The 23,314-nt window shown below is 36.7% G+C and overlaps 1 protein-coding gene across 1 annotated transcript in view; it reads left to right on the top strand.

Moving 5' to 3' along the window:
- Positions 1-210: 210 nt before the first annotated feature.
- ANAPC10 (anaphase promoting complex subunit 10) overlaps positions 211-23,314 on the top strand; it is a 31,550-nt gene continuing 8,446 nt past the window's right edge. The window contains exons 1-3 of the mRNA XM_009574720.1: positions 211-325; positions 1,715-1,805; positions 2,596-2,716. Coding sequence (XP_009573015.1) covers positions 211-325; positions 1,715-1,805; positions 2,596-2,716 — 327 coding nt within the window. The remainder of the gene's footprint in view (positions 326-1,714; positions 1,806-2,595; positions 2,717-23,314) is intronic.

Here is a 23,314-nt window from a genome sequence, read left to right as displayed (position 1 = left end):
TTATATATATTATTTTATTATATGCATAAATAAAAGGTTCTACAGACATGCAAAAATGTATACATATATGTATAAACCACATATTCTGTAGACTATTTTATAAGTGTGAGGCCAAAGAATTAAACCATCTATATGAACAAACATAACCCTTTAATTTTCCCATCAAGCTAAAAATGTATCAACTAACTCATTTGTTTTCTTTCACTAGAGATGACTACCCCAAACAAGACACCACCTGGTGCTGATCCAAAGCAGTTAGAGAGGACTGGTACTGTTAGAGAAATAGGCTCACAAGCAGTTTGGTCTCTTTCATCCTGTAAGCCAGGTAAAATCACAACAAATTATGTAAAAAGCTGAATGTACATTTTTCTTCTTAGAATAGATAATGTTTTATGTTTTGATAAGAAGACACACATACAGAGTGTAGCAGTAAAACTGCTGTAGTGTAAGCTGTATGGGTAGCCATTACAAATAATTTTGGCCTAGTCTATATTTGATGCAATATGAAAATTATAACTATATCAGAAATCCTACAATGAGGAAATATATTAACAAAACAGATCTTTTACCGATCTTATACTAAATTGGTTTTTACTTGCACAGTGAACAAACTAAATCGTGTAAGCAGAAACATAGTCAGCACTGTGTAATTGTTTCTATGCTTTGGCATTTTGCCTGGGTATTTTCGATTTTTAACTTAGAAAAACCATGCAGCTGGGCGACCTAAATGTTCTGTCCAAAATTTGTGTGGACTCGGCCATTATAGTGTAGCTCCCTAAAATCCTGCAAGTAAAATGAAACTATCGTAAGTGGTCCTGAGGTGCAGTTAATGATAGCTTATACCTGCTCAAAATATCTAAAAATCTGTATTCTTTTCATTTGAGGTAGTTGAGTTGCTATTTCAGAAACATCTGTTGGGAATTGATCTGGTATCTTGCTGCAGCCTACAGTCAATGTCACAATATTGTGCTCTTTGGTCTGATATTCTGGTATCTGGCTTGGAGACAAATGTCATATGGTTTAGTAGCTTCAAGCAGAGTGAAGATAATTTTTATTACAGATTAAACTTCAACTGCTGAATTAAAATTGCAGCTAGTGTGGGCAATCAGTAAAAGGATGTGATTAGTAAAAGGACAGATAATGAGGGAATGGAAAAATAAAGATTTGGAGTTGTTTCTTTAAACGTGACAGCATTAACTTTCAGGAATACTGGTTTTGGCATCTATTGCTTGTTCTAGCTACTAACTTGAAAAAGTAAAAATATTTCAGCAAGTTACTTGCAAAGAAGATGTTATATTTGGCTAAAATTTTATAATAAATTAACGGTTTCTGCTAATGATTTTCCTTTAGTTCAGCCGTTCGATTATAGAATAGCTGGAAAAGCCTAACCATTAAGTATTGTTCTTGCAATTAGTATGAGTTAACCATTAACCATTTGAAATTCCAGGACGTGTTGAATGGTTTAAAACCCCACAGACTTCAACAGGAGATAAGAATGTAAAGACACTCAAGTACTGAGCTTCGATTGACAGATTCCCCTGTCATTTTTGTGTCACAAAAGCATAGGCACAACTTGGATATCTAGAAATGTTTCCTTATATGTTATAATTTAGAATACACACTGTAGTTTGTAACAGCTGAAGAAAAGTTATGTCTGTGATGTCTGCATCACGGAAATGGGATATTCAAGACTATGACATTTTCTTTTTCTTAGGATTTGGAGTGGATCAGTTACGAGATGATAATTTAGAAACTTACTGGCAGTCAGATGGATCACAGCCTCATTTGGTGAACATCCAATTTAGGTATTCAAAATTACTCTTTATGGGTTAGGGTGTTTTGTTTGATTACTGTTCACCAAGATAGGAATTTTGGAAGTGCAAGGACTCCTGGGTTAATCCTGTTACCCAACTGGTAAGAAGCCAGTTAGATAGCATTTATAATGATGAGCTTTTTCAAATGTTATGGTTACTAAATGTGTAAATAAGCAACCAAAAGGAATGTTTAATAGTATGTCATTTGTAACAGTTTCACAGTTACCTACCTAAGATGACACTTTTGTCCTGACTTCCTGTCTTTGAATGTAATTTGAAGGGTAGATGACTGTTTTTAAAGTAGTCCTGTGTGACTTAACAACTGATCGTGTGAGAAACCTTTTCCTATTCTATTCTGTGTAGGGTGTTTTCAGTCCTTTTTCTTTAACCAAACTCTTAAGATGAGGTTAAATGTTTGTCACCTTTTTTTATTTGCTTTCTGGAGAACTCTTGGAATAGTAATAGAGCCCATATTTGGTAAGCTAATCATATACTCCATCACATACAAGTGCTTATTTGGCATCTTAGCCTTTTGTTGTATTTCTTGGTATACTGACACTTCTGAAGGCAGACAAAGGAGAACAGTGAAAATCAACTGTGTGTGCATTACTTAATGTGGAAAAACACCTAGTTGCTTTAACAGTGAGGTTCTTATAAATCAGTAGACACGCTTGTATTAAGTTTTAGAACATGTAAATCCTTAGTTATTACAAACTAGCAACAAACTCATCCTGAATATTTTTCTTTATGATGCTTACGTAGCTTTTGTTGCTTCTTGCAGAAGAAAAACAACAGTGAAGACGTTATGTATTTATGCAGACTACAAATCTGATGAAAGTTACACTCCGAGCAAAATCTCTGTCAGAGTAGGAAATAACTTTCATAATCTCCAGGAAATCCGGGTAGGTCAATGATGCTTTGCTTTCTGCCTTAAAATAGTCCTCTCTCATTAGGACGTCTGATGTAGTAAAATTGTTTTTGGCGGTAAAATATGGCATTGTGCTCGGAGGAGGAAAATGGCTAGGTTTATTTTGATGTTTGCTTTTAGTTTTTACCTCGTAAATTTGAGGCTGGTTTCTGGTTTTATCAGGCTCCATTACCAACATGGTTTTAACAGACTTCATATATAGATCCTGTAATGGAATAAAGAGTGGTATTTTCCAGAACAAGGCTGTTTAGAATTGGTTAAACTTTGATCTCACTTAAAATATCTGCAAACCCTATGCATTGCATACATCAAAAGGGAGACTTAGCTTTTAAATACTTGCATTTTTAGACTTAAAAAAAAAAAAAAGCATGAATTCAAGTTTACATGAATGGGTTGCTCAGCTATTGAGTCTCACTAGGAATCAGAATTTAAAACTACAGGTTTTAATTATGGCTGTGTATGGTGCATAAATATCTTTGGAGTCTGGATTTCATTTTTGGGAGGCTGCATGTACTCTTATTAGCTAGTAGCATCTGATTCAAAGCTCACTTTGAGACCCTGGCAAAAAGAAATTGGGACACAAGGCCTGATCATCAGTTATGGAAAGGTTTCTTTGTATTCTACTGGTTAGGGAATCTTCATGTAAGTGAGAATCTGTGACGTATTTGCTAATACCTGATGGTGAGAGCTAGGGGAATTGCAACACTAACTTTTCCAAAATCGTATACAAAGCAAGCAAGATACCAATTTAAATTGTAAGTCTAATGTAAATTACAATCAAATGTGTTCATAAGTATAGTTTCTAATCTTTTGCAATGCTGCTTTTATACTGGACAGTCACTGAGATGTAGAAATTTTGGAAGGGATGCAGTATTTCTGTTTTTAACAATAGGATGCAAAATCCAGTTTCCATTTCTGTAGGTAGGATATTTGATGCTTAAGGCTTCGAATGGGACATAGATTTGTAGTGTTTTGTTAATGTTTTTATTTACAAAAGTGTAATAGTCAAACCCAGTATTTTTTCATGGTAACACTTCTAACCAGAAAAAGTTTCTTTGATGGAACAACTGAGATCAGATTTGAGTTGCTCTAACTGCTTAGTTTTGCTAGCCTTTTGGTAAATAGTAAACACAGATTTAAAATAATCCATGATCTTTGTAGAAGTCCACTTTGTAAACTAATCGGGTTACTCATGAGCAGGTATCTGCTAATTTTGAGTTATGGTAGCCTCATGTTTCAGATTCCTTTTTTCTGGAGCTAGGCAGCTACTGGCTGATATATTGGGAAGGTTTAACTTATCTCCCTTATATGGCAGGTATTACAATAACAGAAGGATTGGAATGATGAGAAAAGGGAGGTACTACTAGTGGTTTGAATTTTTAATTTTGGGATTTTTGTTTTCACTTTGTTTTTCAGTGTTTGAAGTCCCAAGGAGAGCAACTTATAAGTAGAAGGTTGTAGGTGAAGTGGGAATAGAAAGTGTAGTAAACATGTATGCCTCTTACTATGTTGGTGCTATGTATCTATCTATATCCTTTCAATGATTTCTGATGTTCTCTCAAGTTTTGACCTACGCTTTTATCCTAAATCTTAAATGGAAGGGTTTTGACTCTCTTTATTTTTTAATTAAATATTCTTTTGAAAGAAACGAATCATCATATTGCTTTGACTTTCACCAGCTGCAAATTCTGTCTTTTAATTTCTTAATGGCGTCGTAACAATTTGGGAGTTTCACATTGTAGAACAGTACCAGCAACTGGATCTTTTCCTTGTGTTAGGCTACGGGTCTGTTTTCCGAGTGTCCACTAGATGTCATTGTTGTCCTTAATGATCAGTTTGATTTTGTGCTTGTAGTCTACTCTTCCAATAACTAAATGATTATCCTTCTATAATAATGCTTAGTACAGCATTATACATATAACTGCAATAACTTAAGTTTCTTATATAGTGGTAAACTTCCACTTTTGAGGGTACATGTGTTATTAAAGGCCTATAGAAACAATAAAATATATAATAAGCATATTAGTCTTCTGCAGTTTCTCAGGCAATATTTCTTTAGCTTTTTTCTTGCTAAACACAGGATTCTATACATAATGCATTTAGTTAAAAAAGGCACTTCTAAATGAAACAAGTTACTAGTATCTTTTGTAATATATGAATATGACTGTAATATGTTACATGAGAGCAGTAATTCTTATGCATACCACATGCTCATATGCTTTTTTACTTCAAAACTGAGATGAAAATATGGTCAAGCTGCTTACTAATGAGATATAATACTTTGCTGTAAAATAGTAGGGACTAACTTTGTTGCCACTGTAATGTTAAATATTACTATCAATTTTCATATTGCCTAAACTGCTTGATACTCAGAATGCATTTCTTAAATTTTCTTTCAGTCCTGAAATGTTCTCTTTTATTCAGCTTCTCTGACACATAGGCAGGTTATTAAAGCAGTGTGAACTGTTATGAGCTCTTTAGAGAAATCTGCTTAATTATACAATGATTCCATTGGCTTCAGGACTGATTAACTGGGTGGAAAATCCAGCTAAATCATTTTATATTTTTCCGTGGATGCTTGCCGAGCTCATGGTGTCTAATGAGAGGCCTTGATGCCTTCATGTGTTTTCTTCCTAATGGCCTAATTTTCAAAACAATGCAATGTGCTGTTAGGCCAGGTTTTATCGCTAATATAAGATTAGATTTAGTTTGTGGTCTAGTATGTAGTTATGTTCTTTTTGGAACCTGAGATGAAATTATTTTCTGAATAAAAGTGGTTTTTGGGGTTTTTTTGTTTTTCTTTTTTTTTCCCCTTCTGAGAGACAAGTCATTTGTACCCTGTCCTATGGGTGAGAACAGGCATAGTCTGGCAGTATTACTGCCTTGCTCAGCTGGAGGAACTACAGTTAAGATGTGTGCAGTAAGCCTTCTCCTCTGACTTAAGTGCCTCTTTATCACAGCTGTCAAGCTTGGAGAGCAAATCTTTTCTCATTTCCAGTCTCAGAGTTCTCCCACATAATGGTGCAAACAGTCTAGATGGACAAGATAGTCTATAGAGGCATTTTTGGAACATCATCCAGACTCTTCAGTATGTGATTTTAGTTATTACACTTTCTCACGATATGAAGATAACCCACCGCAAAGGACGTGAGTGAAATGTTGGCTGCAAGAGATTTCTGGTCTCTTCAAATAATGCTCACCTGCTTGTTGCTTTTGTACCTCTCCAAGACATTTAGGTCATCAGCAGTTCATCTTGCCATAAAAAGATTAAGTGTTGTGATGCTAAGTGCAGGTAGGATTTCAGGTTATATTTACCTAGTGGTTTCAATGGCTTCTGCTGTCAGCTGTGTAGGGACTCTACACAGCAAAGCAAGACGCCTGTAAACTCTTGTATTGGCCAGTTCTACATTTTTGGATATGAAAGACACTCTGGGAAGGTGTGGGTCAGACTTTCTGAAAATAGTTACTCACTTCTTGCATTAGTTCATATCTGAGAAGCCACTGGTGTTTAATCCCAAAATTAAAGTTGCTTTAAGAGGCAGAACCCCTCCTGAAAGAGACAAAGTCTTCTATTCTGCTGTGCCCTGTAGAGGACTCAACAACAGAATGTGGCGTACATGTCATGGCTGTAACTAGCTAAGATGCAACTAGACAGGTATAATTTGCTTCCAATTCCAGTCGGAGTTAGTTCTTCCAGCACACTTTTTGGACTTCCCCATGGTTTTTGATTTGGCGTAGGACATGTTTTTCGTTAGTTGTTTGTGTAGTTCAGAGAAACTGGCAAACCATTGCTAGTGCATGGCATTGCTATGTGTACTTTGGTTTTCAAATTGCTTAAGGGTAGTAATAATCGACATGGCAGATAAGATGTATTAATGTTCAGGCCTAAAAGGAAACGATCAGAAATACCCCGTGGGAGGCGGGGATAGGAAGCTGCTAGCAGTGAATGTGCTCTCTTTATGCAGTCTGGCAAATCTGCAGATAGCATCGTGGCTTTGTGTAACCTAGGTAAGCAAGGTGTTTGCTCTTTGCTTCTTTCGGAAGCTGTTCAGTCTGAAGCAATGCTGCTGAAACAGGGTAACTTCCCTGGTTGACAACCTTCACAGGTATGCAGTGATCTATCACTGGGCAGTGATGGATAGCCCTTATACAGAAAAAAGACACTTTGTTACTGGAGGTCCTATGTAGCAGCCTTTGCATCAAGGGAGGATACCAAGTATTAAACATTGCTTTGGAAGAGGCCTGCTTTAACTCAGTTGCTGTAGGCTTTCCACCTGGAACAAAAGCCTACTTAACCTTTTCAACAGGACTCAGTTCTGAAGATGACTTTGAAGACTCGGGTGAAAGCCCTGTTACCTTAGTATGTCTTTCCTGGCAACAGTGCGAGTCCTTTGTTTCAGCTTTTTGTTGTCTTTTGTTGAATTGCTGTCTATTTCGGTTTTGGTTTGTTTTCCAGCCCTTTTGGTCTTGGCGTTTTGTAAGGAGGTGCTCCAGACCTGTCACAAGCACAGCAGACTCCTTGGCGGCATGGTATTGTGACCAAGCACCACGGACAGGGCCACTTCTTCACAGATTTAAGAGATTCTGCACTAGAGCAGGGAACTATCAACCAGAGGAATGCCCAATCTGGGGAGCTTTTCTGAGAGGTAGTTAAGGAAGTCTGACCTCATTGTAATATCTTTATTCCTACAGCGTCCAGTGATTGTAGTGAAGAGGCTGGACTCTTCTAGACATTTTCTGAAATTCAACAGCTAGCAATCTCAACCTGTTTTCTGTATGTGGGGTAAACTTAGATGCTGAGGAAGAAGGAGATGCTAACTTGTCATAGGACTGTTGCAAGCTAATGAATCAAGAAAATGTACTGCTTCTGAGTCTCTGACCAAACATCTCTAAGGTGCATTTTAAACTGCTTTCCTCGGAAGATGAAGTACTGAGTTGTTACTGCTTTATTTAGATTCCTGACTAGGCTTCAAGTACTTTGGTTAGAAACAGTTCCTCTGTGTTCTTTCTTCCATATAAGAAAAGATGCATTTCTGACCCCTAATTATTCCTTGGATTCAGAATGTCAAGTAAAAATATTCAGTCTGCTTTCTGCAAACTACACTTGATGCTAAGAAAAGACAGTAAGCTTTAGTTTTTCCAAACTGTAGTCTTTCTTGCCTGTCTCTAGCATGCTCTGCAGATGAGGACATCACATCAGCTTGTTCATTTTGATTGTTATCTTCTTGTTATGCTAGTTGGGTATGGATTTAGTTCATCAGGATGCAGACAGTACCTGTTCCTTAAATCTAAAATTTACCAGTATTGGAAATATGCAAAGCAGGGGAGTAGAATGATCCACTGGTATTGGTTAGTTATTAAGCCTTGTGATTGATGTCAAGGGTAGGAGACAAGTTTAGGAAGCAGGGTTATTTCCATTTGATGCAGTTGGTACTCCGTATTTCCACCTTCCCGCAAAGAGGATATTTTGAGAGTCACCAACTGGGAAGTTCACATGAACCCCTCTTTACAAAAGAAATGCTAATTTAATGACACAACATCACTGTTCCCTGCCAATGTCATCATCACTGTACATGATAGGACCTGCTCATCATTCCTGTGCTTATGGAAATCAACTAATATATGCTTCAAACTGTGGAAATTATGGACAGGATTGCAGTTTTTCTGCTTTTTATACCCTGGAATAGTAATACATTGGAACGGAGCTTACTATGCAATCATGAGAAATGCAGTTATTGAAATAGCCTTTTGTGCGTATGAAGTATGTGTGTACAAATAGCGAGATCCGCATTAGATCTAGAAGAATTCTGAAGAATCGAAGATTATTTTGGTCCACGTATCATAAAATTGTTAAGCATTTTTATCTTACCTTGCTCTGAAATGGTGTTTTAGGAGAAATAAGCATCTGTTATGTTGGATCTTAGAGGAAAAAAAGAGGAAAACTAAACGTTGTTTCTATGCTGTGGCATGTGTTGCATGTAGAAAGATATTTTTCTTGTTTTGTATCCCAGCATTCAAAAACGAATCTATAAAGGAACCTTTTCTTGCCACAGAGGGACTCAATTAGGCAAGAGTACATTAAAGAGGCCCTGTATTTTTAATACTGTCAGTCTGACTTTACCTTCTGAAGCAGAGGAAAGCCATGTGAAAGAAAGTGGCAACAGCTCCATGGAAGGCAGCAACTTGATGAAGTACAGAGCTTTCCTCAAGGGAACTCAAGTATATAGAGGCTAGGAACTGATCGAAGCACAAAATTTTACATAGATGTGAAAGCCTTGCCTGGAATTATAACCTTTTTCATGATTATTCGATCTAAGTTCCACCATGGAAAAAGAATTAGAAAATGTGTATGATTTTTCATGTAAAAGTGAAAGAGCTGCTCTCTCCACTGCCAATGAGAAAAGGCAAGAAAACTTACTAATCAATTTGACATTAATCATTTATGTATGCTGTGTAATACCTGTTTTGTAGTAAGTGTTTTGTTTCATGGTTTTCATCTGTTTTCTGTGCATGAAGTTCTAGTAGGAGGATTTGAAGATATTTCTTGAAAAGCTTGTTCGTTATATATTTTACTTCCATAAAAATCTTTCTGGTATAGATGGTTTAAGACTTCAGATTAAAAAGAAATGTTATCAATGCAGGGAAACTGCAAGCCTCCACTAGTGTATTCTAATTACAGTACTATAAAAAATTCCAGTCTTTTCTCTGGGGGACAGGAGCAGGTTGCGGATAGTGTTCTGTGTGTGCGTGGGAGAGAGCCAAATACTTGAACTTTTTATATTAGTATTTTTAAAAAAAGTAGGGATAGGATTGTGGCCTTACAGCAGTTATAGAATAGTATAGGAAACCAACTGCAAATTTAGATGAGCATATTCTCCAACACACTTTTGAAGTATGTAGGATGATAATACTGTTGTAGAATGATAATAGTATTAGTCATCTTGTAGGAAGGTTAAGTGATTTGTTAGTAGTCTATGCAGATTATCTGTACTATTGAACCAATATCCCAAGTCGAAGTCCACATCGAGTTGTGTCCAGTATATACCTGACTGATTGAAACTTGTAATTGTGATGTTCATTGGTACCAGATTGTGAACGCGTGACATTTTTGTTCAAATGAATTAGTTCTGTCTAGAATTGCCTGGTTTGCACTGGTATAATTTACACCTACCTAAAAAAACCCCACAAAACCAAGGTAAAGAACCATATGGACTTATGTATAAAGTTCCTTCTTCAGTTAAGCCAAATTAAAGCACTCCCCCTTCCAGTCCTTAAAACCTATTGTTCCCATTTGTTCAGCAATTTGTTATACTGACTCAAGTTTTCTTGGTAACATTTTTCTGAAAAGCTATTTGGTTTTAGTGGTGCTTTAATATTCATTAAATAGCTATTGGAGATTTAATATACTGTGTATACTTCTGTGTTGTTCACTAAGTTTATTGCTTTATGGAATCCATATTTCCGTATTGATTATCTCTGTGATTGTCACCTGTACTACAGACTTCCCAGATGGTTTCAGTAGGCTTTTCAATTTTTGTAGTATCTATATAATACCCAAAGTGGTAGAATACAGCCATGAAAGATTGCTAGTTTTCCATGATAGTTTCTTACCTTTTTTATATCCCTGAAGGATTTGTTCAGGGAAGACTTGAATAATGAAGGGCAGTGTAGTAATAGACTAGCCCCTTTACCATTCCTAATTAGTAAAAATGAAGAATCTCTTCTTTGCAAGAAGGTTTTGTATAAAGGGTGAAGGGAATACATGTATGTGTTAATAAAAGTTCTGTGAGACTAGGGTGTGTCATTTTTCCTCTTCGCACATTTTGTCAGCAGCATGGCCGTGCTGCTGACCTACAAAAATTCTAGCTAGAGCTGTGAAATAGTCCTTTTTTCTTTTTTTTTTTTTTTTTTTAAACTCTACCAACTTCTGCAGCTGATTTCTACCCCCTCCACCCCTGTGCTTCTGGCTTTGTGAAAGCATTTTATGTAGCCTTTAACCCTTAGTGCTACATATAGCATCTTTTTGTTTCTTCTAAACCACGGCTTTTTTCTTTTTAATGCCTGGATAGAGCAGAGATGCAGATCTGTCTCTCTTTGATAGCATTACCAAATTTTTGGAGCTCCTAGAGAGATCAGTCAAATGTCTGTGTTCTTTAGCTCCTAGGAATTGGTACAAATATGTATATTTAGATACAATAGATCAATATATTTAAAACAGTAGCCCCCCTGCCCTTTGCTCCCTGAAATTCAAGCTGTAATCAAACTTATGTGCTATCAGGCTGAGGGAAGAAAAGCATGTTTTTCTTTTACGTGCCCGAAATGTAGTGAAAATCCCTGTGGACAGTTGTGTTTACAAGGGTAACTGTCTGCCTTCAATTGTGGGTTATAAAAGTGCTTGCTTGAATAAATACACTGAGCTATCAGACAGAACAACCAATAGTTCGTTGGACTAATTGACCTTGTCAGTAGAATAGAAACACTTGCAAATAAAATTCCTGTTGCCAGCGAAGTTGCAACTGAAAACCCCTGAAGAAACTGTGTATATCCTCTAACTGTCTTGGAATGCAATGATTCAAGCAGCAGACGTGTGGTGAGGGGGTAGGAGGGGGGGAATCATTAACTAAGAAAGTTTTATATACCAGCATTTTTCAGTGATCTTTTTTCGTAGCATGAGGTTATATGTGTTCCTAAAATCATTAAGTAGCTCACTTTCCATATTCAGAGTTATGTTTTCTAACGATTGTTACTACTTTTACTGTATCTCAGGTCCCCTTGTATTATTTGTTTTGCTGATCTGCTTTTATTATAATGTACCCTTTTCAGAAAAGGCAAAGATATTTGGCTAGTAACCACAGCATGTTGTAATGAGGGTGGAGTATGTTTGTCATTCTACAGCAATGGTTGACTTACATGAATGCCAGTGTCTATAACTACACATACTGTGGCAGTTTATCTTTTTGAATATATTCAAATTGCGTAACAATGGAAAAGAGTCACAGTAAATAACAGAATATCTGGTCTTCCAGTCAAAAGCATGATGGAACCATTTTTTACTTTACCAGTGATGAGTCATGTATCTGCGTATTAAAAAAAGGAAAATATTTCACTCCAGAAATAAGTCTTCACAAATGAATTAGTCATATATCAGAGATTTCCTTTTAAAAAGTTGGGTAATGTCACACAGGTGGAAGTAGTATTAAAAAGAAAAAAAGCAATAGTGAAAGACATAACAGGCTTCACTGTGTACTATAAAAACATGATTTTATTTTGGTTAGAAAACAAAACAGGAAAAATGGCATTTGGAAAAAAGTCTGAAAAATAGTCTAGTTAGCTGCTAAATAAACTTCAGAGATGAAGGTTTAAAAAAAGCAGCAAGATTTGTAAAAGGGGGGGGATAGTGTATTTCACCTTAAGTGAGGGACAATGTGTAATAAGGGATTTTGTGGTTTTACAGCTCGGTGCATGTGTTTGAAAGCTGTTCTCTCAGCAACGTGGGTGGCAGGTTATGCTACCATATAATGTATTGTAGTTGGCTCTCCACACTTGTCAGGGTTAGCGTTCAACCATTCGGAAAATTTTCCCATTGTTCTATCATGTGAACCAAGGCTAGTGTTGAATTCCCAATAACCTTCTGCAGGAAAAAGAGGTTTAATTAGAAAGTTTGAAATTTGATTACTTCTGTTATTGTCTTAATGTACTTCTCTCTAACTTAGGTGTTTATCTGCAAATGCAATCAATTTTTGCTTGGAAAGATGAAAACCAAACTTAACACTGTTACTGCAGTTGCTTCAACACTTTTAAAAGAAAACTTGTATACTCAATTCTGTCTTTCTTCAGCATTAACACTATTTCCATCTTAAACATGTTTGCTTTAGATGGATCATAGCTTTTGGCAGCTACTGCATTTTTAGCAAATAATACTGTTTCTAGTAAGAGTTGCAAAAAAAAAAAACTTTGTGTGAGGTCCTTGTAAACTGAACCTTGGGAACGTTATGTTATTTCTGTATTTTCCCTTCTTTTGTGCTTCTTCTCTACTTGTGTCATGGTTATAAATTACATCGTTTGAACTAGAGAATTAAAAACATTTTATTCTATGATTCCTGTAATTTAAAAAAGAGAATGTTTGTTTTGTGTGTATTTTTTTTTCTTTTTACCTGTTATTTCAGAGGCTGGCACACAGAGAAATAAGCAATTATGGTATTGAAATTCCATTGTGCCAGCACCTCCAGGGCATAATCCAAAAAAAACAGAAAAATCGCCTGCTGGGTTCTATGCAGTATGCTTGTGTGAACATCAGTGTCTGCTGTTCACACATCATTTTTTTTACTGAAAGTTCCTGTTGGAATAAAGGTACTGTGTTTGGAGAGTGCACTGGGATATTTGTTGGTCAATGGTTTTTCAAAGTTTGTAGGGATTTCTAATTACAGTTTACCAATGTAGGCTCACTAGATACTTCTTGCAGATAATCATTAATGCCTCAGAAGTAAGAGAAGCAAGAAGAGATTTGGTTTTGGCAACGTAAAAACCATATCAAGAAAGAGCTTAATGCTCTTCCCTTCGTTTAAGCATTCTGCCTGAAGACTGAACGTGGGAGTGAGGAATAAGGTGGGGTGGGTGGAGGGGGAGATGATAGCATGACAGTAAGACTCAAATACTTAGTTTCCCTACTTCAGTATTTTAACCCCTTCCCTTCCTTCCCCTGCCCCTGCCCCCCTTCCTTTTTTAATGCAAATGTGTTGTCTAGTTGACATTTTAAAACAGTACGAGTGCATCCAGCATTACAACTATACTGGCTTTCCGTGTGCAGGCTCATTTAGAATGTCTTCATGGTGCTCGATCAGATCACCCCTCTCAGTTGATCAGAATTCATGTTAACTGTAGCTTAGAAAACATGTGTAATACTGTTCACTTGCAAACTGTAGCGTGTAGTAACATCTATTTTCTCATTTGTTTTTAATCTCTCTGCGCTTGGGCATATTGTTGGAGACCCTGGTAGGCAAACTGTTTAATGCAGGGACAGATGATTACAGTTTCTAGTCTTTTGCTAGATTCATAAAAGTTAAGAGAAAAGGAAGTGATTCTAAACCAGATTATAAGGTTCAAGCTAGGTAAAGTGTGATAGTTTACCTTGATACTCAAGATTATTGTCATTTATCTGACTGAATAAACACTGCTGAAGTCCTTCTCCTAGTATAATTACCAGTGGTAAATGATGTCAGCGTGTGCTTGCCAGTATAGAAATTATGCTTTTGGTTATCTATCTTAAAAAAATATTACAGACTGACTTCACTTGTGGGGTTTTTTTTGTTCCTGCCCCCCTCAACTGTGGTTAAGATCATGTCATATGACCACAGAACTATATACATGTGTGTCTTTTTCCTTCAGTGAAGTAATTGTAGAAGTGTATGTCCTTCCTTTTTACTGTTACCAATATGGTAATGGGCTAGTTCTTAGGTATAGGTTAACTTAATTTCTTTTTCAGATTAAAGCATAATGCTTTTCCACCCAAGTGTGGTCTTCTGTCTTAAACAGCAAATTACTTATGAGTTTATATTACTGTTTTTATAACTTTTTGTGAATAAATGTGCTACAATCCATTCCAGAAATTAAGTCAACAGGTTGTTTGGGCACAGAATTAGATTTTTTTGATCTTTGACAAGGGGGATGCCTGCATTCTGAATTTCCATACAGTATTAATTGCTGTAACATCATGTATCTCTTAAGGTTTTCCTTGCTTGTAAAGATTTGAAGGGAAGCCTCTGGTAACAATTTTAATTGCATGTGTCCCCAAGGGGAAATTGCTGTGTGGATTGTCAGTTAAGTTTTTTCTTGGATATTTGAAGAGGCTCCTGGTCACATAAAGCTTCAAGGTTTGAGCTAAGGAAAGCTGAAAATCTTTGCTTTCTTTGCCTGCTGTATCATTTATTGGCTTTTGGGGAAGTGTGGGGGGAAATGATGAGTATTATGGGAGGAGTCCAGACACCTGACTTCACCAGTTATTTAGCAGAGCGAGAAGGTAGGTACCATTGAAGAAACTGTCTGGAACAAGGGACTCTTCTTCAATCTATAGGGAGCAGCATGCTAGGGAGGAAGTCTTGGAGAAGTGCTTTCTGATATCAGCAGACATGTATTTGAAAGGGAGATGATGTTTTTCTGTAGTAAAGGGCCCTGCATACTGCATCGAAATTGTTAATAGAGGGCTGCTAACCTATCTCTTCTTGTTCTTCCCCCCAACCACATTGTACAACCATGCTCTTTCTCATCCTTGAAGTTCCCCAGACCTGAGAAATCCAAAGTTATCTGCTCTGGTTTTGGATCTTATATGTAAAAGGACATTGTGGGAGCCCAATACTGAATGCCAGCATCTTCCCTGAAAGATTTAAAACTCAGTTCTGTTGTGTCAAAGATGATAGTAAGACGTTGCTCACTCACTGCTGTTTTTCTCTTTCTGGAGAGGTTGCTAGCCAGTTGGAAATACCTTGCGGTGGCATTTGAGCTATTTTTTTCCACAAACTGTGGATCAGGATTGGGAGGATAAAGTCAGTGAATTATAAATAATCAGCTTTGATTTACTTGATTGTCTTCACAGACTTAATTGTGGAAAGTAATCCTTAAAGGGAATACTAGATAATTTTGAACAGTGAGAAGTGCTAAATATGTGCAGAAAGGTCAAATCAAAGATTGATTCTGATCCCTCTGGGTGTGCTACTACTAACACGCTATTAAAATCCTTCAAAGAGGAAAGCCAGCGGTTGACATTTAATTTGCGTTAAGCATAAGAAAAGAAGATATAAAAGGAACGTGAACTTTCTAGGATACCTAAGAACTAAGAAAATCTTGTGCTGTCATCTCAACTGTTGCTGACCAACTGGTGCACCGCACCTTATTTTCTGTTTCACTTAAACAACTTGTAGGCAACAGCAGCTGAGAACATCCTCTAACTATCTTTACCACTCTTCTTTAACAGTTTAGAAGTGGGGTGGGGGGAGGAAGTGGCCCCAACGTAGAAAAAATTAGGAGCCAACTGGTCCACGACTTACTATTTTCTGGCCTATGTGTGGCTTCCATGTTGTAAGTATCTTTATTTGCATCAGTACAAATTCAATCAGATTTAACTATTTGTAATAGGTATTGCCTTGTGGACAAAGTTATCAGGTGGTGCTACTAAGTAAGATTTAAAAAAAACCCCCCAAAACAAAACTCCAAAACAAATCCGTAAAATGCACTGGATGTGCCATGCTTTCTGTCAGGTCAGCACCAAAACAACCAAACAAAAAATTGCATAAATTCACAAGTAGTGTTAGCATGCATAAACAGTAGTAAGAATATATTATTCTGTATCTCTAAAAATGAAAAGACAGACTTTTTGTTCAGGTAAAAGTAGATGAACAAATGTATTTCATGTAGGTATATGAGGGGGTTTTATCATCACAATCATGCTTTTTTTTTTTTAAAATTCCTGAAGCTTAACATTTTAGTGGAAAACTGAGATTATTCACAGTGTCATTAAGAAAGTGGTTGTAGAAAGGAATGCTGTTCACATGACAAGTTAAAGCAATCCTTGAGGTTTAGAAGATAATACTACCTGGCAAGTGATAGATACCTAGAACGAATACAGAGTTCTTGAGCAAGAGATTCAGTTGCTTCAGAGCTATAATCATGACAGTCCTTTCTAGAGTTAGGTCTTGCTCCCTTGATTGCTGAAATGTTATTTTGGTCAGGGATCATGTGTCTGCTAGGAGCTTTGAGAACACTGCTAGGCAATGTCTACATCATATTATTTGCTAAGTTTTTTTTTGGGGGGGGGAGTGGATTCAAATGTGGTTGTATGCTGTTCCTTATCTCAAGTAGTGGAAATGTTTCTATAGATCTGAAGTATAATTTATTTCTTTCTGAGGACTGTTCTCTGTCTTATTCTGTCATAAGATAACTGAGATCATGCATTTGAATCAGAAAAACCTTTCCCAGGATTTTCCCATTTTCTGCAGGAACACACAAGAGAGGGTGGAATGAGAGTAATAATGTAGCATATGTGTCTGGCTTGAGAGCCTGTGCTCTCTAGCCTTCTTTGTTCAATTCCTGAACTAGGTTTATCTCGCACTCCTATTTTATTTCAGAATGAATTCTGGAATGTTTTATGTCTCATGTTAAAGGAATGTTAACAAATACAGTTTTTATTGAGGCTTTTTATGAACGCTGTTCTCCGTCACAGTCTTTGAGTGAACTGTAGGACTCTGGCCCCTAATACTTACTATGTTCCTTTTTTTTAATTTCTCCCCCCACTCCCTGTATCTGTCAGAGGTCAAATTCAGCTGTGTGTATGAAGGATTTTTTGAATAATTGCTACTGGCAAATGCAGAACATCCTAATTTGTTTCTCTTATGTTGGGATTCATTTGTTACTTCTTAGCAAGGTGATGTTACTGATGATAATTAGTAAGGTTAAATCATATTTTTTTTCGTTGTTGCAAAAAGAGTTGCAGTTCCATATCAGGAGAAATGATGTAGCAAAATTTTCAAGTAGGCTTCCCTCTGTTTGAACAGGTCTCTGTTGTGATTATGATGGTCACCATGTTTAACGGAGAGGTTTTCATAAATCGGCTTTGGGTAAATCCAGCACTGCTGGGGTAAGAACTATTGTGGAATTATTAGACTTTCTTCTGTTTTCTACTGTCTATCATGAGGAGATAAAGATTTACTCACGTAGCAGAATTAAATTAGGCAGAGGAGCTTACGTACCCACAGGACTTTAAGGTATACAGTAAGTCACATGCATTTGTAATCCAATTCATCAGCTTGTTACTGACTTCACATCTCTAAGCAGTAAGACGATATCCAACAGTAACTCTAGATTTAGGACTTAGTAGGCCTATTGCTAAGCAAGTTTTCAATTATGTCTGTCTTGTGTTTTGTTTTTTCCACTGTCCCCTCATTCTTCAGGAGCATACATGATGTAATTTTATTTTGATTCTTATACAGTTTATGCTGAAGAGCTGGTATTCTTACATCTACTGAATGTAACATTAAGAGTATTCCAGACTGCTTTTTATAGTAGACATGCTGTTGCAGTAAGGTAGTCATTAGCCCAGCACTGTATAGCTCCATCTGAATATCTTTTTGAACTGTACATTCTTTGACTGAATGGTGCCTTGAGGAATCTAGAAAGAAGTCAAGAAATAGAATTCATCTAGACTGAGAGAAGTAGAGTCCAGAGTCTGACCTCCACATTAAACAATGAAACATAGCTTTGTATTTTTCTGGACACACTTACGTATGGATTTTTAAGAAAGCACAAGCAAAAGGTAAAAACTCTACTGCATTTGTTCCAGTACGTTAAAGAAAAAAATTGTCTGTAGATGTAAAATTAAATGCTTCCATTGGGCAACAGTCCTGATTCCAGCTTTGCAAATTTATGAAAGTGTATTCTGGCTCAAGTAAAACTACCCAGCTGAACCTCTGACAGATATACTCCTATTTCTTCTCTTTTAAAGTTCATTCGTACGAAAATATATCTCCAGTGAGACATGTTTATGAATTTGGGATCTTTCTCAGATGAGACATTGCATTGCATTTTAAATTTACACAAATCGTTTTCACAACAGTCTCTTGCATTTGTTTCCAATGAGTAAATATTCCTTGAGTTGAGCATTACATCTGCTCTGGATCCTGTGAAATGTTACTCTGCTTATGCTTATTGAAATCTGGCATGCTATAATGAACTTGAGTAATGTTACAGTTTATCAGGTTTTGCCCCACTTACCTTTACTGAGTATCTGTATTAAGAGTATTAAAAGTCCTTATCCAGATGCAAAAATGTTTTACTTGTGTATATATATTATACTTCTGCAGGATTTGGGGATTATTTACATAGGTTTAGGGTCTTTAAATTCCTTGGGTTTAGGAAATCAATGTCTACTTCCTCAGAAACAAGTCATTCCTGTGGAACCAGGAGAAATGCTTTCACTTAACCCCAGTGTTTTTTATGTCTTACAAAGCAACAACTTGTCATTTTGCTGGTAAAGAATAAGTAGGATTTTTTAATTTGGTAGCACTCAGGTATAATTTATTGCAGTCTTTTTCTAACAATTAAATTCATTCAGGAACTACATTTTTGTGTGACAGATAAAATGTTAGAGCCATGCAGTTTTGTAGGCCCGTCTTCTGGTAGAAGATCAGAAATCTAGTTCTCTTCAATGTGTAATAAGAGCCCTTTTCAGTGAGGGGAATGTTTTTCTTTTGTTTTAGATGTACTTTCTCCCCCTCACCTATAAAGGGTACTTCAGAGCTAGCAGCTGTCTGCTACTACTACTATTGACTTTTTTTAAATCTCGTGATATTCCCATTTTCTTATATTTATTCATTTCCCATATTAATTTTCTGAAGCATTCCAGCATTCTCTGGGATGCGAAGTGCAAGGCGTGGAGTATAATCACTAGGCTATCTCCGCGAAGTTATTCAAGATGTTTTGATATAGGATTAACTCAGTGTGGCTAGTTTTCAGACACTTAAATCTTTAATATTCATTGCATAATCTGACTTTTTTCAAATACTTTCTTTGTATAATTTAACTGTAGCTATGTCTAGACATATTTCCTGGATATGGCTAAACAATTCTGAAGGTAAATTATGAGCTGATTTTTTTTTTTGTACTTTCACACAAACATAGTATCATTCCATTATATACCTTGGAACAAATGGGAACTGCAGACATCGGAAGTACAGTTTTCATCCATTTTGCAAACCTCTGCACCTTTGTAAGATTAGTTATTTTCCAGTAGTGATTTCAGTCGTTTAACTTCCATTTGCAATAAAATTGTGCAGTGCATCCATGCAGTCCATTCATATTGTTTCTGCTTGTACCCAACAGTTCTGGTTCAGAAAAATTGATAGGACCTCTTCCTTTGTGCTCTTCTATCTCCTGGTTTCTGATGTCTTAATTCTATTTGCCTTAATGTCATCTTGTATAAGACCATCGCTTAACAAGTAACTGTTGTAGGATTTTCTTTTAAAGCCCATGTTTCTTTGCTTACAGGAAATTCTGCTTATTCTCTCCTTTCTTGTAGGATTCTGTGGTGTTCTGTTACCTTTCATAAAAGGCAATTGCCAATATTAACATATCCCCTTCTTTGGTCAGCAGTCCCATTTGTAATGTAAATTCACCTGAACTTCAGAGGGTTTTTTTAAATATATTTTCAGACTTCTTTGCTGTAGCATGCTCTTGTTCAGCCTGTTTTCTGTTCTCTTTGTATAGCTCTCTGCTCTTTCACTTTTTGCTATGCTACTTCATGGTTTCCCCACATCTCTTCAGTAGATGGTTGAAGTGCTACTATCTTCCCTGAGAGCAGCCTGACTCACCTGGAAATTGTAGGAGATGATGCCCTTATTTTGGATGGATGCTGCTTTGAAGAGAGACTAAGGTTTTTAGATCTTAGTACAGGAATTGGAAAATCTTAAGCCTTTTCAGTGCTTTTTTTGGGTGGGAGGCAGGAACTCAAATTCATGACTAAGATAAGAATTTAAATAAAAGGGCTAGTAATCTGTCGTCTTAAGTGATTTTTTAAGAACTTTGTGCCCTATTTCCTTTGTTATGAAAACCTTAGTCCACATACTTAACCAGATGGCTTTTTTGATAGTTCTGTCACTATTTTGTATTTTGTGTTGTAACTGGAAAGTTTGAATGCAGACAGTGCCATTTGTTGGAATGAACTTGGAAAATGGTATGGGTTTTTGTTTTGTTGTGTTTGACACTTTTTTTTGCAAAGCAGTCTCCCTGTTTTTTCCTGTCTTCTGATCAGGTAAAAGTTACTGGAAGAGTTTTCAAAGAAACTGTTCTGTGAATCACATTTGCCATGTTTATGCCATCGTTTGCTCCGTTTTTACAACAGTTGATCCTTTAAACATGTAATTGTTAGAGAATCTTCTGGTTTTATTCTGTGTCGTCATGCAGCATACCAAAAATTACTTGTATCAGTTGGTCATCATCTGCCGGACTCCTACTTAGTAGGATACTTACCTGTCACCTTGTGTATATGGGGCCTCCTCCTTAGTTACTTGTCCGTAAAATGAAAAAAACATTGCAGTGAGATAAGCTTTTATGATTTGAAGTGCTTCCCAAAAGATAGAAAATAGTTTGATTTTACTGAATGAGATGTGCACTTGTTTCTAAATGTGCAGTGTTGGCTATATATTCTTCTAGTAACTTTTTGTGTGTTTATTTTTAAATGTACTGTTTCCCTTCTCCCATCTGCATCTATAATACTCTGAGCTACTGATAATTTTAGTTGGATAGTACCCTGGTTTTTAAAAAAATAAGAATAAATTAAAAAAAAAAAATCCCTCATCCCTCTTTCAGAATGCTGGAATTTTGGAAAGTTTAAAGACTTGCAGCAAACCATAGCTTTTTCTACCATTCATTTTTAGGACCAGACTGCCCAGATGCAGTCTGTTCCAGTATGTCTGCAACTTAAACTTTAAACAACTTAGGTACCAGAAGTAGGCAAACTGAAGCAGAAAGTTTGTTTTGGGCTGCATTGCCTACTTTTGACACTGTCAGCCAGGCCACCACTATAAAGCATAAGCTCAAGAATTTTTTTTTTTGTTGCTTTTTCAGCTTCAGCATACTATCTGCCAAGCTCAAGGGAAGTAACTGAGATTCACATTGGAGCCAAGTCCCTGTAGGTCTGAAGGATTTCCCCTGATACCAGGAGCCTTCTCAAAGTTTAATAGCAGTGCACCTGCAAAGTATTCCTGTCTATTGTGACAGCTGCTTAATGAGACGTAGGTCCCAGCAGGAGAATGCTAATGAGCTTAGGATATGTTTGCCTTCCTTTCCTCCACTGTTGACTGATCCTTAAATGAATTATGAAAACCATTTTTCATTAAATCAGAGATCCAAAATTTCACAGCTGTTATGACTGATTTCAGCTGGAGACAGTATTTCTTCTGGAGCAACAGGTTCCTGTTAAGATGGAATCTGTTTTAGCTGAAACCAAACTAAACTTAGATGACTTCTTGCTGTGGGTTGAAGGTTTGCTTTGGAGTTTTAGGCCTTATTGCCATGCATGCACATATGAAACTCCATGCTAGACTGCGCTGTCACTCTATATTTGCTGATTTGGTCACTCTGCTTTCCAAAGGGACTGGGAGAAGGTTTTTGTATTTTTCTTAAGTTCCAGTGGATAGGATGGCTGCTACTTAAAACATACACAGACAGGCAGTCCTTGTCTAATGGGATTTAATTTATAGATGTATCAAACATAAACTCTATTATGTAAAAGTTCAAGTGACCTCGCTCAACAAAAAAATAGGATTTTAAAGATGTGGGACTTGAGACCAAACTGTCCAAGCCTATTTAACATTTTTGGCCTTCTCTGAAACATTATATATGTCTTGAGACATATATTTTTGTAATGAATTTTGAGCTGCCTATGCATTGTCCCTCACAGAATATATTAAAAAAAAAAGTGTATATGGCACAACAAATGTGAAAACAGTGTTCCTTTCTTTCCAGAGAGACTTTCCCAGCAAACAAATTCCTGTGACAAATTCCTGATGGTTTCTGCAGATACATTTTCTAGAATCAAGAGTTGTTTTCAGCCAAATTCTAGAGGATGAAATATTCAAAACTTGTTGTCTATTTTTCTCTTTTTCTTTCTTTTTGCTTGCTCTTTTTCTGCCACCCAGAGTAAGCAGACAATATTTTTTTGAAATTACAGTTGAGTAAGACAGTTTTGGCTGACAAATCCACTGTAGCTGAGCATTTGGCAGACTATTTGTCTCTCAGGCTGCATGTACCTGATTGTACAAGTGTTACTGGCAAGTGCTGTGAGTGGATGCAGTAGTGTGAGCATGATGGGCAGGGTGGTGGTTCTTAAGTACCACGGACAGGGACCCCTCCACATGTGTCCAGACCATCCATGTATCAACCTGTGAGACTTCCACCAAAGTGACTTCATCTGTTAGGAGTTTTTTATGTGGGCAGTTCAGCACAGCCTTGACCTTTTTTCAGGCATCAGCGCTTATGATTTCTTATCACTTGATACTTTGGAAACAGCTGTTTTTCCTGTGAGTCCATGTCATAAAATTCTTGGTGTTCCACAGCATGTGCAGTTGTACCCCATTTTCTCCTATTTGACAATAGTCTTATGTGCATACTTACTCACCAGACACTCCCCTCATGTCTAAGACTTAATGGTTGTCCTCTTACATGCTCCTCATCTGATTGCAGAAGATTTCAAAGACAAACTATGAGGGCAATAATAATGCAAAACCTGACTTTCCCTGTTTAACATTTCATGGGTTAAATTTAAATGTTGTATTCTTCCTAAGTTTATTCCTGTTGTAATATTGACATGCTGTCTGAATCAATGAAGTACATCTGGGAAGAGATTGCATTGTTTTATCAGCTGAATCAAATCAAATGGTTCCTTGCTTTTTTACCGTATGAGGAAATTCTAATCAGGACACCTCATTCTAAAGAATATCAAAATGGACCAGTCAATGAAACCATTTCACGAGTTGGCTGGTGAATCACTTCTGGTAAATGAAATTTAGGTTACATCATAGCTCAATTA

Source organism: Fulmarus glacialis, unplaced genomic scaffold (assembly GCF_000690835.1).
Source record: "Fulmarus glacialis isolate BGI_N327 unplaced genomic scaffold, ASM69083v1 scaffold13933, whole genome shotgun sequence".
Lineage (NCBI taxonomy): Eukaryota > Metazoa > Chordata > Aves > Procellariiformes > Procellariidae > Fulmarus > Fulmarus glacialis.
This window is presented reverse-complemented; position numbering and strand designations above follow the sequence as displayed.